This window comes from Bos taurus, chromosome 21 (genome assembly GCF_002263795.3).
Source record: "Bos taurus isolate L1 Dominette 01449 registration number 42190680 breed Hereford chromosome 21, ARS-UCD2.0, whole genome shotgun sequence".
Lineage (NCBI taxonomy): Eukaryota > Metazoa > Chordata > Mammalia > Artiodactyla > Bovidae > Bos > Bos taurus.
The window spans coordinates 31,832,044-31,848,003 of record NC_037348.1 but is presented as its reverse complement, the minus strand read 5'-3'; the positions used below and the strand labels follow the sequence as shown (position 1 = coordinate 31,848,003).

The 15,960-nt window shown below is 36.4% G+C and overlaps 1 protein-coding gene across 4 annotated transcripts in view; it reads left to right on the top strand.

The window, feature by feature from the left end:
- The window catches only part of SCAPER (S-phase cyclin A associated protein in the ER), a 423,604-nt gene that overhangs the window by 171,998 nt on the left and 235,646 nt on the right, over window positions 1-15,960 (top strand). For all 4 annotated transcript variants that reach the window (XM_010817116.3, XM_010817115.3, XM_059879316.1 and 1 more), the window contains exon 21: window positions 4,922-5,058. In XM_010817116.3, coding sequence (XP_010815418.2) covers window positions 4,922-5,058 — 137 coding nt within the window. The remainder of the gene's footprint in view (window positions 1-4,921; window positions 5,059-15,960) is intronic.

Here is a 15,960-nt window from a genome sequence, read left to right as displayed (position 1 = left end):
ACTTGCACAGGTCATCTGTTTTACATGTGATAATATGCATGTTTCAATGCTATGCCTCAAATCATCCCACCCTCACCTTCTCCCACATAGTCCAAAAGTCTCTTCTTTACATCTGTGTCTCTTTTGCTGTCTCTCATATAGGGTCAGCGTTACTGTCTTTCTAAATTCCATATATATGCGTTAATATACTGTATCGCCGTTTCTCTTTTAGACTTAATTCACTATTTTTTATGATTAACATGTTGATTTGTATTAGGAAAAAATTAAGTCAAACAGAAATAGAAATGTATTCTCATTTGGTTTTAGTTTGAGATTGTTTTAAAAAGTTAATGTTAATGAGAGTGCATGATGCATACTGTGAGTGTTATTGTAACGTCTTTTAAAAAGATGGCAGTTTTTGTTAGTTCCGGATGGAATCCAAATTTTTCTATGTGATGTCTGCATTTTAGACCGTTAATGGATTCTATTAGATATGTAAATACCACTTGTACGCAAATGAAAATAGTATAATTAAGCATTTTACAAAATTAAAAATGTCATTTAAAATACTCCTTTTCCTTAGTGCGGTGATAGAAATTAGATGTCAGAGACTTAGCCCACTTGAGCAGTGTTAGAGGGAGGGAATGTGGAGTGGGAAAAAAGCTTGGTCTTGCATGTGTGCATGCTAAGTTGCTTCAGTCATGTCTCACTCTTTGCGACGCTGTGAGCTGTAACCTGCCAGGCTCCCCTGTCTATAGGATTCTTCAGGCAAGAATACTGGAGTGCGTTGCCATGCCCTCCTCCAGGAGATCCTCCCAACCCAGGGATGAAACCCATGCCTCTTATGTCTCCTGCATTGGCAGGCGAGTTCCCAGCGCCACCTGGGAAGTCCTTTTGAACTTGAGTTTTATGATCATGAATATAATATTGAACCTTTGTTAAACATCTGTAAAATATAAACATTTTCCCACCTTTCTATAGGGTTGTGAAGACTTTAGCCCTTTGCTGATCACAGCAAGTATTTAATAAATGATAACTTGGATGGTGGTTTTACATGACTTGCTTTGTGTTATGTATCTTTATTATATATGTTAAGGGAGTTTTCTTTATTTACTTATGTGATTGCTTTCATTTGACTTGAGACCCAGGTTATTTTTTCAAGTTGCATGTATATGTATATTATATATACTTATCACTTAAGTAATTGCCTTTGTTTAGTGCCAAAGTATAAAGATGTTGTATACAACAGGCCTAATTTATCAGTGAAAATAATTACTTCCACTTTTGAGAATATTTTCCACCTTTGGTTGGGGTGATTTTGTTTTACTGTTTTGGTAAGTTTATGATTTGAAAAGTTTCTGCTTTTTGTTGAAGTATGGTTGATTTACAGTGTTATGTTAGTTTCAGTTGTTCAACACTGTGATTCAGTATTTTTATAGATTATATTCATTTAAAGTTATTGTAAAACACTGATTATATACCCTATCTTGTACATTGCAACCTTGATCTTATTTATTTAATAATTAGTAGTTTGTACCTGTTAATTCTCTTCCATTGTCTTGCTCCTCTCTTACCCCTCTTCCCAGTGATAACCACTAGTTTGTTCTCTGTGACTGTAAGTCTGTTTCTGTTTTATTATATCCATTTGTTTGCTTTATTTGGGGGATTCCATATAGAAGAGAAAATATACAGGATTTGGCTTTTTCCCTCCGACCTCACTAAGCATAGAAGTTTCATAATAAGCACAACTCTATGGCTCAACTCATTTTCTAACCATATCTCTAAAGTACTAGCCAAAAATATATACTCCATAATCATATTGTCTGGATTTAAATTAGGCTGTATCACTACTATCTACAAAACTGCTAATCATCATGATCTTGACTTTCTAACTTCAGGAAAGTTATTTGATTCTGTGTCTGTTTCCTAATAGTTAAAATGAAAGTAATAACAATATATACCTTTTAGTGTAGTTCAAAGGACTAAATCAATGATCATATGTAAGGGACTTACCTCAGTGTACATTGTATAGTAAGCCCTCAGAATACTACTTTTGCCCTTTTTTATCAAGATATAATTGACATAGAACATTTGTGTTAGTCTTAGGTATGCAACAATGTTTTATATATCTGTATATAGTGAAATGATTACCATAGTTTAGTTACAGTCTATGACCACTCAGAGTTACAATTTTTTTCTTGTAATGAGAATTTTAAGATCTACTCTCTTAGCAACTTTAAAATATACAATACAGTATTGTTAACTACGGAGAAGGCAATGGCAACCCACCCCAGTACTCTTGCCTAGAAAATGGACGGAGGAAATGAAAATGCTTCTCCTGCCATGGACGGAGGAGCCTGGTAGGCTGCAGTCCATGGGGTCGCTAAGAGTCAGACACAACTGAGCGACTTCACTTTCACTTTACACTTTCATGCATTGAAGGAAGACATGGCAACCCACTCCAGCGTTCTTGCCTGGACAATCCCAGGGACGGTGGGGCCTGGTGGGCTGCCGTCTATGGGGTCGCACAGAGTTGGACACGACTGAAGCAACTTAGCAGCAGCATTGTTAACTATACTCACTATGTTGTACATTACAATCTGAAGATTTACTTAATCTTATAACTGAAAGTTTGTATGTTTTGACTTCATTCATTTGACCACAGATATTGTATTACATCTTGTTATCTTCATTTCATCATTCATTTAACCTATACTTATTGAGTGCCTACTGTATGCCAGGCACAGTACCAGATACCGAACCATCACTGAACAAAACAAAGTCAGTGCCCTCATGAAACTTATGTTCTAGTGCAGGAAATTACAAATGAATATTGATATCAGGAACTGATGATAAACAAGTCCTATGAAGAAAAAGAAGAAGATGGCAAATAATGGTGTTATGTAAGGTTGAATGTTCATTTTAGCTGAGACCATGCAAGTACGTGGAGAAGAATATTCTTGGCTAAGGTAACAAGAGTCTTGAGGCAGTACCATTCCTGAGGGATGTGAAGAACAACAGCATCCTGAATTCCACTCCTATATCAGACTGTCTCCTGAAACTCTCCACTTGTGTTTCCACCATAAGCATTTCCAAAATAACATTCTACAACAAAACTCTTATGCTCCTTGTATACATAAAATTTGCTGTTAGAGTGTTCAGTAACTGCACAACTGCTCAATCTAATCTATAAGTAAACCCTATCAGTTCTACTGTTTAATATGCCCACTCCATCCACAGTGGAGTGAACAACAGAGAGAGTAATGTCAGATGAGGTCAGAGAAGTTGATGATGTGGGGTTTAGTAGACTGTGATAAGGACTTTGGATTTTACCCTGAAGGTGATGAGAATGCAAGATTTTGATAAGAGGAATGATATGATGTAATTTATATTTTTTAAAATTGCTGATTTTGTAAATAAAAGATTTTGAGACCATAGAAGCTGGAAGAATATTTAAGAAGCTATTTCATAATGCAAATGAAAGCTATGAGGAAGCCTTAGATTAAGTGATGGTGGTGGGGAGAAGTGATTGGATTGAGATTAATATGGGTATATTTGAAAGTAGAGCTGATAGGATTTACTAATGTATTAGATGTGAGCAGTTATGCAAATAGTGGCACCACTTACTAAACACCATAAGGTCAATTTTTAATGTATGTTAGCAGCATAAGAGCTATGTTGTAGAGTATTATTTTGGAAATGCTTATATTGGAAATACTCCACTTAAGTGGAGATTTTCAGTAGATAGTTTGATAAGAATAGAGTTCAGGGGAGAAGTCCGGATTAGAGATAAAAATTTGGGAATTGCCTCTGTGAATGATATTTCAAGTCACTGTACTTGATAAATAAGTTTGAATAGAGAAGAAGGAAGTTATGAATATAAGTCTGAGATGTTTAATATTTATCCGTCAAGAAGAGGAAAGGATCCAGCAAAGAAGACTTAGAAGGTACAGCTGGAGTTAGGAGGAGAGTGTGTTATCTAGAAACCTAGTGAAGAAAGTGTGTCAGGGAGGAAGAAGTGATCTACAGTTCTAATGATGTTGGAAATTTAAGGAGAGGGTCTAAAGTAATTTCTAGGAGGGAGAATGTAGACAAAGTAGACTAAGGCTGCTCGATGGCCTGGCAGTTCTAGAGCCCATTTGAGGTGTAAGGTCATAAATTTAAACTGAGATCTTGTCACCATGGTTTTTATAGCCATATTAATCTGCTCAGTTATGAGTACAAAGTAGAGAAAGAGTTAGATTTAGGGTTGAGATTTTTCCATGCAGGTATGAAAGAAGAATAGAGGGACAGGGGAGTTGTGTACATGCAGGAGAGTAATAATAATGAGGTGCCATAAAATCCAAGATGGCTAAGGAGGGAAGTGGGGCCAAACTCTGTGTACTTCAGCCAGACCAAATTTCTGCTGCCACTAGCCACATTCTGCTTTCTCACCTCTGCCTGTTTTCTGGGATGCCCTACTCCTTTCTCCTTCCTGCCACCTTTCGCAACTACCAGCCCAAACAAACACACACATACCCAATATCCATATGTTCAAATTCAATCCATCCTTCAAGGGATAGCAGACATGGTGCTTCCTTCTTAAAATCTTTCCTCATCAGCCCAAGTGATCTTGTTTCCCTTTTGAGCTCCTGTAGTACCAAGCTGGGTTTTATAGATTAGAGTATGGTATTTTACCTCTCCTACTGCAGTGTGGGGTTACAGGGCACTTGAGTATGTCCCTGTATCCTTAGCATTTAGCTCAGTTGATGTGCAGCAAAGTTTGACAGGTCCATGAAAGTCTCAAGTAAAATGATTTCTTCAGTGTTTACCAAAGCAATTTTTGAAGCCAGTATTTCATAGAGGTTACTTTTACTTTCATCTGTGTATTCTTTTCTATTCACTGTAGTCTGTAGCAGTGCCATGTTGTTTTTAATTATTATTTCATTTATTTATCTTGCAGGAGCACCTTTCCTTAAAGAAATATGTTATTGACATTGTGGTTGAAAGTACAGCTCCACCAGAGCCTTCGAAAGATGGAGAAGAGCGGCAGAAAAATAAGAAGAAAGCCAAAAAGATAAAAGCACGGATGAATTTCAGGTACCATGAAAAGAAAAAAGTGAAATTGTTAGTCTCTCAGTCATGTCTGACTCTTTGTGACCCTGTGGACTGTAGCTCACCAGACTCCTCTGTCCATGGAATTCTCCAGGCAAGAATACTGGAGTGGGTAGCCATTTCCATCTCTAGAGGGTCTTCCTGATCTAGGGATCAAACCCAAGTGTCGTGCATTGCCAGTGGATTCTTTACTGACCAAGCCACCAGGGAAGCCCTCAGGAACTATAAATGTGCTTAAAAACAAAGAAAAAGTTTTAGTGGTGTATCATTTTTAATGTAAATCCAAGGAAGACTCTCTGCCCCTCTCCAAAAGTTTAAACTTGTTTGCTTCAAGAAAGCCTTGAAAATAATACTGATGAGCCTAATTTATAGCCACTTTCTTTGATTGAGAAAGAAAACTGAATATCGATCTAAAGCCCTTGCTTTCACCTGTTAAGAGCTCTTCTTATAATTGGATGCCAAAGCCCTGCCAAACTTGTGCCTCCTTCAGCATACAATAGTATGTTTAAGTATGTGTAAACCAAGCCTATTTTTCTTTCCAACTATTGATTTTTAAATGAAGTATCAAAGAAAATCAATAGCAATCAACAAATAGAAGTCTGCTGGCTGTAGTGTCAAATCCCATGACTAGGTTTAATCAATTTGGTTGCCTGTCACAACAAGAGAAAGTTCAAGAAATATCTTGAAATGGAAAGTGAGTTGTCAGACCTGTAGTTTATCATCAGCCTCCAAAGTGACATCTGAGGATCAGACAGCTGTGTAGTACATCATTACCTCACAAGCTCTGAGCATCATCTGATGACTAATGAGTCTTGTTCCAGGACACAAATGTAGTTCCTCCTTAGAAAATAATTCTTTGCTATTTGAAGAAAGGTTGTCTGAATATATTGTTGCACCTTTATTCCTAAATGGTTAGAAAAAGAGAAGCTTGACGTATGGAATTATAGAAATACAGGTCTAGAATAATGGTGAACAGGTATTATCTCTCTATAGTTTCCAATTTCAGATTGTAATTAAAAGAAGATGTCCATTTCATCTTACATAATCAGTGGAAACTTGAGAGTACTCATTCAAGCAAAGAATAGAAAAGGCTTTTTTGGTTGTTTTTTTTTTTTTTTGTAGTTCCTTGAAGTTTCTAAGAATAGTTTTAGAGTATATACTTTAGGGTATTACTGGCCTTCGTTTCTAGTTTATGCTGAGAACTTGCTGACCTCCAGAAATGGTATTGAGTCCATTCTCTGGACCTTTCTCTTATTCCTCTATGTACACATTCCTTTGGTTAGTTCACCAGGTGTTTGTATTCTCCACCTGTTGATGACTACTGGTTTTATATCTCTTCAGTTGTACTCAAATTTAGTGTATCCAAAACAAGTTCCTGCTTTCTTCTCTGCATCTGCCCCTCCAAACCTCTCCTTCTAGTTTTCTCTGTATTAATAACCAGGTAAGTCTATTCTAGTTGTGTATGCCAGAACCCTTGAAATTGTCCTTGACCTTTTTCTTTCTCCCACGTCTCATCCAGCCTAACTGCAAATCATGTTAGCTTTGCTGTAAAGTACATTCAGAGACTCTTTCTCTAGCATCACTACCTCCCCCCTCAATCAAGCCTCCGTCATATCTCACCTGGATTATTGCAGTACTTCCCTGACTAGTCTCTTTGTTTCTATCCTTGGCTTCTCACAGTCTATTCTAAACATGCTGACCAAAGTGAACCTGTTAACATGTCAGATCATGTCACTTCTCTTCTCAAAGCCTCAGGGCTTTTACACTCCAGTTTTCCTCTTTCTGGACAGCTCTCCCACATATATCCGTAGAGCTTAGCACTGTTACCTCCTTCAGGTCTTTGCTGAAATGTTAACCTTTTCAGTGAGGCTGTCCTTCGGGCTCTGATATATATATATATATATACTATATATATATATATATATATAGTAATGCTAGGTTATTAAAGGAAATCTTTAAATTATAGGAAAAATCCTATAATTCTGATGCTGCTAATTTTTTGGCATATACGTATCCTTCTATGCTTACATACCTATATCAATAATTTTTTTTATTGCAGTATGATTTATGTAAGTGAATGTAGAGATCGCTAATACACAGTTTGTTGAGTTTTGTCAAACCTGCATACTCACGTATCATGTGTAAGAGCCTTTGATTGTTTCATAGTGTCTTTATGTCTCTTTCCAGTCAGGCTTTCACCACCCTTGGCTCTTGGTAACCACTGACCTGCTTTCTATCCTCATAGGGTAGTTTTTCCTATTCTAGAAATACATACAAACGAAGCCTTTGTGGCTGACTTCTCTTACCAAGTACAGTTGATCCTTGAACAGTGAGAGTGTTAGGAGCACTGACTGTCCATTCAGTCAAAAAATCCACACGTAACTGACAGTTGGTGCTCCATTTCTGCAGTTCCTCTGTTGGTTAAACCTCCACGGGTTTGGCCAGCTGGGGACTGTGTAGTACTGTGGTGTTTACTATTGAAAGCAATCCAAGTATAAGTAGACCCATGTAGTTCAATGCCATGTTGTTCAAGGGTCAGCTGTATACCATTTTTGAGATATATCTGTGTTTTGACTTGTGTGTAGTTATTTTTTTTTTTTTTCATTTCATTTCATACCATTGTGTGCATATTCCATAAATTTTTATCTGTTCATCTGTTAATAGACATTTGGGTTTTCACTTATTTGGCATTTGTAAATTAACCTATCAAGTCTTTAGGTGTATTTACATTCTCCTTTCTCTTGGATAAATACTTAAAACTGAAATTCCACATTTTTTTCACAGTGGTGGTACTATTTTACACTTCCATCAGCAACCTGGGGGAGTCCCAGTAGCTCAACATTTGTCAATACTTGGTATTTTTAATTTTTAAAATTTTAATCTTAATTCCAGTTTTAGCATAGTTGTGTCTCGTGATTCTAATTTGCACTTCCTTAGTGATTAATAATATGTATTGAGTATCTTTCCATGTAATTTTTCACCACTCATATCTTCCCTTATGACGTGTCTTTGAAGGTTTTTGCCCATTTTAAAAGTTGAGTTGTTTGTCATTTTATCTTTGAGTTGTTTATATATTCTAGCTACATGTTCTTTGCCAGTTATGTGTTATGTGAATTTTTTTCTGAATCTGGAGCTTGGCTATACATTTTGTTAGCAATAGCTGTTGATAAGCAAATGTATTTTTAATCGTGATGATATCTATTTTATCAATGTGTTCTTTTTAGGTCTTATGCTTTCTGGGTTCTAAGAGATTTTTGTCTGACCAAAGGTTAAAAAGCCTTCATTTTTTTTTTTTTCTAGAAGCCTTGTAATTTTAGTTTTGGCATTTAGATTTATGATCCGGCTCAAACAAATTAGTGGGTATAATATGAAGAATAGGTCCAGGTGTATTTTTCTGTATAGCCAGCCAGTTATCCCAACACTATCCACAGAAAAGATTTCCATTCCGATTACGATGTTTTAATACTTTGGTTAAAAAAAGAGAATCTCCCCTATGTGAGTAAGTCTGTTTCTGGACTCTCCTCTTCTACCCTGCTTTTCTATTTTGACACCTAATAAAAAATATAAATCACCCCATGAAGTCTGAATCTGCTTCTGGTCTGCTCTCTTCCATTATTTTGTTCCTTTTCACACTGTCTTGATTACAGTAGCTTTGTAGTAGGTCTTAAGATAAAGCAATAGACGTCTTCAACTTTGTTTTCTTTTTGAAGTTTTGTTTTTCCAATGTCTTACATTTTCACAAAAATATTAAGACCAGTTTATACTATCTAAAATTAAAAAGTCTCTTGGGATTTTGATTGGCATTGCACTGATCTGTAGATAAGCTTAGGAAGAAAGGATATCCTGATAATTTTGAATCTTCCAATTCATGATGAGATATGTATCTGCATTTGTTTAGAGCTTATGTAATTTTTCTAGTAGTTTTTTGTAATTTTCAGTTTAAATGCTTTACAAATACTTCATTAAATTTATCCCTAATATTTTAAGTTTTTGTTTCTATTGAAAATTATATTTGTAATATTTTTTGTTGTGAACATATAGACAGAATTACTATTTGTATATTCACTAGCTATTGGGACCTTTCCAAATAGACTTATGAGCTCTAATAGTTTTATAAATTTATAAGATTTCTTTATGTACGTAAACATATCAGAATAAAGTCAATTTTATTTGTTTTTTTCTACTTAGTATACTGTTTATTTTTTTCTATTGTCTATTGCACTGTGTTGCACCTTCTACAAAATACGAAACAGAAGCTTTGGTGCTGATCTTAGGGAGAAAGCAGTAGAGTTTTCACTATTACGTTATATTAGCTATAACATCATACCTTACAGTTTCTGTAGATGTCATTTCTCAGATGGAGGGAACTTTATTCTATTCTTAACTTCCTGAGTGCTTTTTTCTTAGATTGATATACCATATTCTCACATGCCTTTTCTACATCTATTAAAATGCACTCTTTCATTTTTATCAGTTTGGTGCATTATGTTGACTTGTTATGGCAGCTTTAGTGAGATATAATTTGCATCCTATTCCCATGTAGGGTATATAACTCTGTACTGACTTTTGAGTGTTAAGTCAACCTTATACCCTTTTAATAAGCCCCATTTTCTCATTATATATAATTTTTTTGTATATTGTTGGATTAAGTTTGATAACTGTTTGTAAAAGATTGGTACATTTATGCTCGTGATGTATGTCGATCTGTAGTTACAATATCTTTGTGTTTTGTAATCAAGAGAATGTTGGCTTGCTTAAGTGGGTTGAAAACTATTTGTGTCTGCAGGAGTTTCTATAGGATTAGAATTAGTTTTTTATTTAAATTATGTATATAATCAGTGAAGTCATACTTTGTATTTCTTCTTCAGTTTTGGTATTTTGTATCTTTCAAGTAGTTTGTCCACTTCATAGCAGTTGTTAAATTTATTAACACAAAGTTGCATACATTATTCCATTATACTTCTGATTTCTAGTCCTGCACATAGGAAGCTTGGAAATCACCACTCACTCCATCCTAACAACAGGTAAAAATGTGAAAAAAGTGAAAAATCAGCAGCTCTTCTTAGATGCATAAGATACATGAAGTAACAGTGTAGGATGCAGCCTTCCAAATTGGACAGACAGATAAGCAAATAGAGAAAATCACAACGTAACAAGAGCAGAAACCTCTGTGGAAATCAGTACTGGGGTAGGAAAACCTGAGCTATAATTGATGACTCTCCAGATGTTCAAGGTGGACAAATATGGGAGTCAGAACTACATGAGATCCCCACACTTCTGTTTACTTCACTTCTAAGAGCTTGATCAGGTTCTCAAAGTGAGTATCACAGCAAAATGCTTTTGCTTCCAGCAGGGAATAAGGAGCTGTTTTGAAATATGCCAGGGCATTTTGTTCTTCTTAAAAATGTCTGCCTTCCCACCACCACCCTGTTACCAATATGAGACCAGAATACAATAATAGGCCAATACCACTGATGAACATAGACGCAAAAATCCTCAACAAAATTCTATCAAGCTGAATCCAACAATACATTAAAAGGAGATCAAGTGGGTTTAATCGCACGGATTTAAGGATTTTTTAGCATCCCTAAATCAATCAGTGTGATACAACATATTAACAAATTCAAGAGTAGAAACCATTATGATCATCTCAGTAGATGCAGAAAAAGCTTTTGCTAAAATCCAGCATCCATTTATGATAAAAAAAAATGCTCTTCACAAAGTGGGCATAGAGGAAACCTACCTCAACATAATAAAGGCCACATATGACAAACCCATAACTAACATCATACTCAGTGGTGTAAATCTAAAAGCATTTCCTCTAATATCAGGAACAAGACAAGGGTGTCCATTCTTGCCATGTTTATTCAGCATAGTTTTGGAAGTCCTAGCTATAGCAGTCAGAGAAGAAAAAGGAATCCAAACTGGAAAAGAAGTAAAACTGTCAATGTTTGCAGATGACATCATAGTATACATAGAGAAAGATGGTACCAGGAAACTACTAGAGTCCATCAGTGAATCTGATAAAGTTGCAGCATACACAGTTAATATACAGAAATCTATTGCTTTTCCATCCACTGACAATGAAAAATCAGAAAGAGAAATTAAAGAAACAATCCCATTTATCATTGCATCAAAAATAGTACCTTGGAATAAATCTGCCTAAGGAGGCAAATGACCTATACTGTGAAAAGCATAAGGCACTGATGAAAGAAATCAAAGATGACACAAGAAGATGCAAAGATATACCATGTTCTTGGATTGGAAGAGTCAGTATTGTCAAAATGACTGTGCTTCCCAAGGCAATCTGCAAATTCAGTGCAGTTCTTAATCAAATTACCAGTAACATTGTTCACAGAACTAGAATCAAAAATTTTAAAATTTGCATTTTGATACAAAAGACCCTGAATAGATAAAGCAATCTTGGAAAATGAAAAATCAGGCTCCTTCAGACAATACTACATAGCTACAGTAATCAAGACAGTATGGTACTGGCACAAAAACAAAAATAAGGTCAATGATGCAGGAAGGAAAAGTCCAGAGACAATCTCATGCACCTGTGGTCACCTAATCTATGACAAATGAGGCAAGAATATACAGTGGAGAAAAGACAGCCTCTTCAATAAATGTTTCTTGGAAAGCTAAACAACTATATGTAAAAGAATGAAATTAAAATATTCCCTAACACTATACACAAAATTAAATTCAAAATGGATAAAAGACCTAAATGTAGGACCTGACACTATAAAACTCTTAGAGAAAAACATAGGAAAAACACTTTTTGACGTAAATGGGACCTGCTGCTGCTACTGCTAAGTCGCTTCAGTCGTGTCTGACTCTGTGCGACCCCATAGACGGCAGCCCACCAGGCTCCCCCGTCCCTGGGATTCTCCAGGCAAGAATACTGGAGTGGGTTGCCATTTCCTTCTCCAGTGCATGAAAGTGAAAAGTGAAATTGAAGTCGCTCAGTCATGTCCGACTTCTTAGCGACCCCATGGACTGCGGCCCACCAGGGTCCTCCGTCCATGGGATTTTCCAGGCAAGAGTACTGGAGTGGGGTGCCAATGGGACCTACTTAAACTTAAAAGCTTTTGCACAGCAAAGGAAAGCATAAGCAAGAGGAAAAGGGAGAAAATATTTGCACCAGGCTGCTCTGTCCCTGGGATTCTCTGGGCAAGAATATTGGAGTGGGGTGCCATTTCCTCCTCCAATGTATGCATGCGTGCTAAGTCACTTCAGTCATGTCTGACTCTATGGACAGCAGCCCACCAGGCTCCTCTGTCCACAGGATTCAGGATTCTGGAGAATACTGGAGTGAGTTGCCATTTCCTTCTCCTGAACAGTAATGTAGTTTCCTTAAAAAAGCTAAAAATAGAACTACCATATGACCCACTACCAATCCCACTGCTGGACATATAACTGAGAAAGCCATAATTGAAAAAGACGCATGTACCCCAGGGTTCACTGAAGCATTGTTTACGATAACCAGGATACGGAAACAACCTAAATTTCCATTGACAGATGAATGGATAAAGAAGATGTGATACATATATATAATGGAATTTTAATCAACCGTAAAAAAGAATGAAATTGGGACATTTGTAGAGATGTGGATGGACCTAGAATATATCATACAAAGTGAAATAAGTTAAAGGAAAACAAATATCATATAGTAACACATGTATGTGGAGTCTAGAGAAATGGTGCTGATGAACCTATTTGCAGGGCAGAATAGAAATGCAGATGTGGAGAAGAACATGTGAACACAGTGGGGGAGGGGGAGAGTGGGATGAACCGAGAGATTAAGTTTGACATAAATGCACCACCATGTGTAAAATGGATAGGTAGTGAGAACGTGATGTGTAGAACACCACAGCTTGGTGTTCTGTGATGACTTGGTTGGTGGAATGTGAGGGAAGGAAGATCAAGAGGGAGGGTATATATGTATACAGATAGCTGTTTCACTTCGTTGTACAGCAGAGATTAACACAACATTGGAAAGCAATTATACTTCAGTTAAAAAAAGAAAGAATGAAATAATGCTATTTGCAGCAACACAGATGGACCTAGAGATTATCATACTGAGTGAGTGATATAAGTCAGAGAAAGACAAATCTCATTATCACTTATATGTAGAATCTAAAAAAAATGATACAAATGAACTTACTTATGCAACAGAAAGGAACTCACAGACATATAAAAGAAACTTATGGTTTTCAAATGGGGTACTTGTGGGGGGGATAGATTAGTAGTTTGAGATTAATGTTTACATACTATTATATATAAAATAAACTACAGGGATCTACAGTATAGCACAGGGAACTGTACTCAATATCTTGTAATAACCAATAATGTAAAATAATCTGAAAAAGAAAAAATACATTTATATGTATCACTGAGTCATTTTGCTGTGCAAAATTATGGATTAACTATAATTCAACTTTTAAAAAGAGAGTGAAAGTGAAAGTCGCTCAGTCGTGTCCAGCTCTTTGCAACCCCATGGACTGTAGCCTGTCAGGCTCTTCTGTCCGTGGAATTCTCTAAGCAAGAATAATGGAATGGGTTGCCATTCCCTTCTCCAGGGCATTTTCCTGACCCAGGGGTCAAACCCAGGTCTCCTGCATTGTAGTCAGATTCTTTACTGTCTGAGCCATCAGGGAAGCCCATAAAAGAGGGTAGTGGCATTTTAGCTTGCCCTGAGCATATCTCAACTTCCCAACTCAGCAGAAGCTTTGAAGACAATCAACTGCATCCCTGTTACAGGTATCTAATACTGGAGAAGAGCAGATCTTGTACTCAAAGAACCATAGCTGTTTTGACCTCTCTGATGGTTCTCTGAAAGGTTAGTTTTAAGAGTTTGTCCTTCTTTTGCCTAACTCACAATTCTCCCAGAGCTGAGGAGGTTACCTGGGGATAATTGTCAAAACAATATGAAGGCAAATGTATTAATTGATGATACCTGGTGCAAGGAGGGCATGGCAAGCCACTCCGGTATTCTTGCCTGGAGAATCCCCATGGACAGAGGAGCCTGGCAGGCTACAGTCCATGGGGTTGCGAAGAGTTGGACATGACTGAGTGACTAAGCACAGCACACAAGTACAAGGATATACAACTAGTATAAATAATTGACTAATAAAAACTTGCAGGGAAAGGTTGAGGATTAAGATGCTTTGGGAAACAAAGGCTTTGAAAATCTCCCACATACTCTGAGAAATCTAGAAGGCCACATGTATCCCCAGGGTTGGGTACATGATTAGATAAGACCCAAGACAACCCTGGAGTCTTTTCCCTACCCGACCATCAGGCTTTTATGCAAGCAGGAAGTGAGGGCTAAGACAGTGTTGTAATCTGCCTGACTGTGTCTTGTTGGCTTGCCACAACACAGTCACACAGCTCATCTGCAAATACTAGATTGGGACTCTTTGTTGTTATTATTTATGGTATTCAAAGAAATCTCTTGGATCACTAGCTGATTCCTAAAATAATGAAACCAAGACTTTAGGGATCATAATGACAAAGAATATAAACTTTAGAATATTAGTTCAGAAAAGTCACTAGACAAATGTACAACAAACAAAAACAAACCCTGAGAGAAAAGAGAATCTGATTTCCAGAGTTGCCACATTATAATGCTTAAAATATCTGCTTTTTTAATATGGCATTGATCTTTTTTTTTTGTAACTTTAAACACTTTATTTTGTATTGGGGTATATAGCCAGTTAACAATGTGGTGGTAATTTCAGGTGAACAGTGAAAAGACTCAGCCATATATATACATATATCCATTCTCCCCCAAACCTCCCTTCCATCCAGACTGGCATGTAACATTGAGGAGAGTTCCATGTGCTATACAGTAGGTCTTTGTTGGTTATCCATTTTAAATACAGAGGTGTGTTCTTAAGGAAAAGTTGCAAAGAAAAGGCATGCAAAGAAAAAGAAAATTGGCCCATACTTTGTGGAGGAGGAATTAAGAGAAAGTGTCCTTGGGGAAGCCCAGACATTGGCCTTCCTAGACAAAGACTTTAAAAATTTTAAATGTACTCAGAGAAGTAAAGGAAACCATGTGAATGATATCTAACCAACTGGAAAAGGTTAATAATGAGATTTAAAAAAATTTTAAGGAACTAATAAATTTTGTAGCTGTGAAGTACAAAAATTGAAATGAAAAATTATTTGAAGGGTTCATCAGGTTATCTGAGCAGGTAGAAGAAAGAATTGGTGACCTTGAAAACTATTAATTGAGATTATCCTTTTTATAGAAGAGAAAGAAAAAAGAATGGGTAAAAGTCAGAGACCTGTGGGACACTACCCAGCATACCAACATAAACATAAGGGGCATCCCAGAAGGGGAGTAGAGAGAGCAAAGGGCAGAGGACATTTGAAGAAATATATCTGAAAGTTTTCCAAATTTAATGAAGTATATGAATCTGCAGATCCAGGAAGTTCAACAAACTCAAAGTAGAAGAAATGCAGAGATCCACGCTATGACACATAATCAAACACTGGGCGATAATGACAAAGAAAATCTTAAAAAAGAAACAATTCTTCATATATAAAATATCTGCAGTATAAGAACAGCTTATTTGTACAGGAAAATATGGAGGTCAGAAGCTAGTAGGATAAACATATTCAGTTTCCTGGTAGAAGAAAAAAATTGTCAACCAAGAATTCTATACTTGGCAAAATTTCAAAAATGAAGGAGAAATCCGTACATTTTATGATAAACAAAAGCCAGGTGTTTGTCTCTAGTAGACCTGCACTTCAAGACGCTCTAAAGGAAATCTTCAGTCTGAGATTTAAAAAAAAAAAAAGTAGACAGTAACCTGAATACATGCAAAGAAATAAAAAACTATAGAAATAACTATATAAGTCAGTGTAAATGTAGTA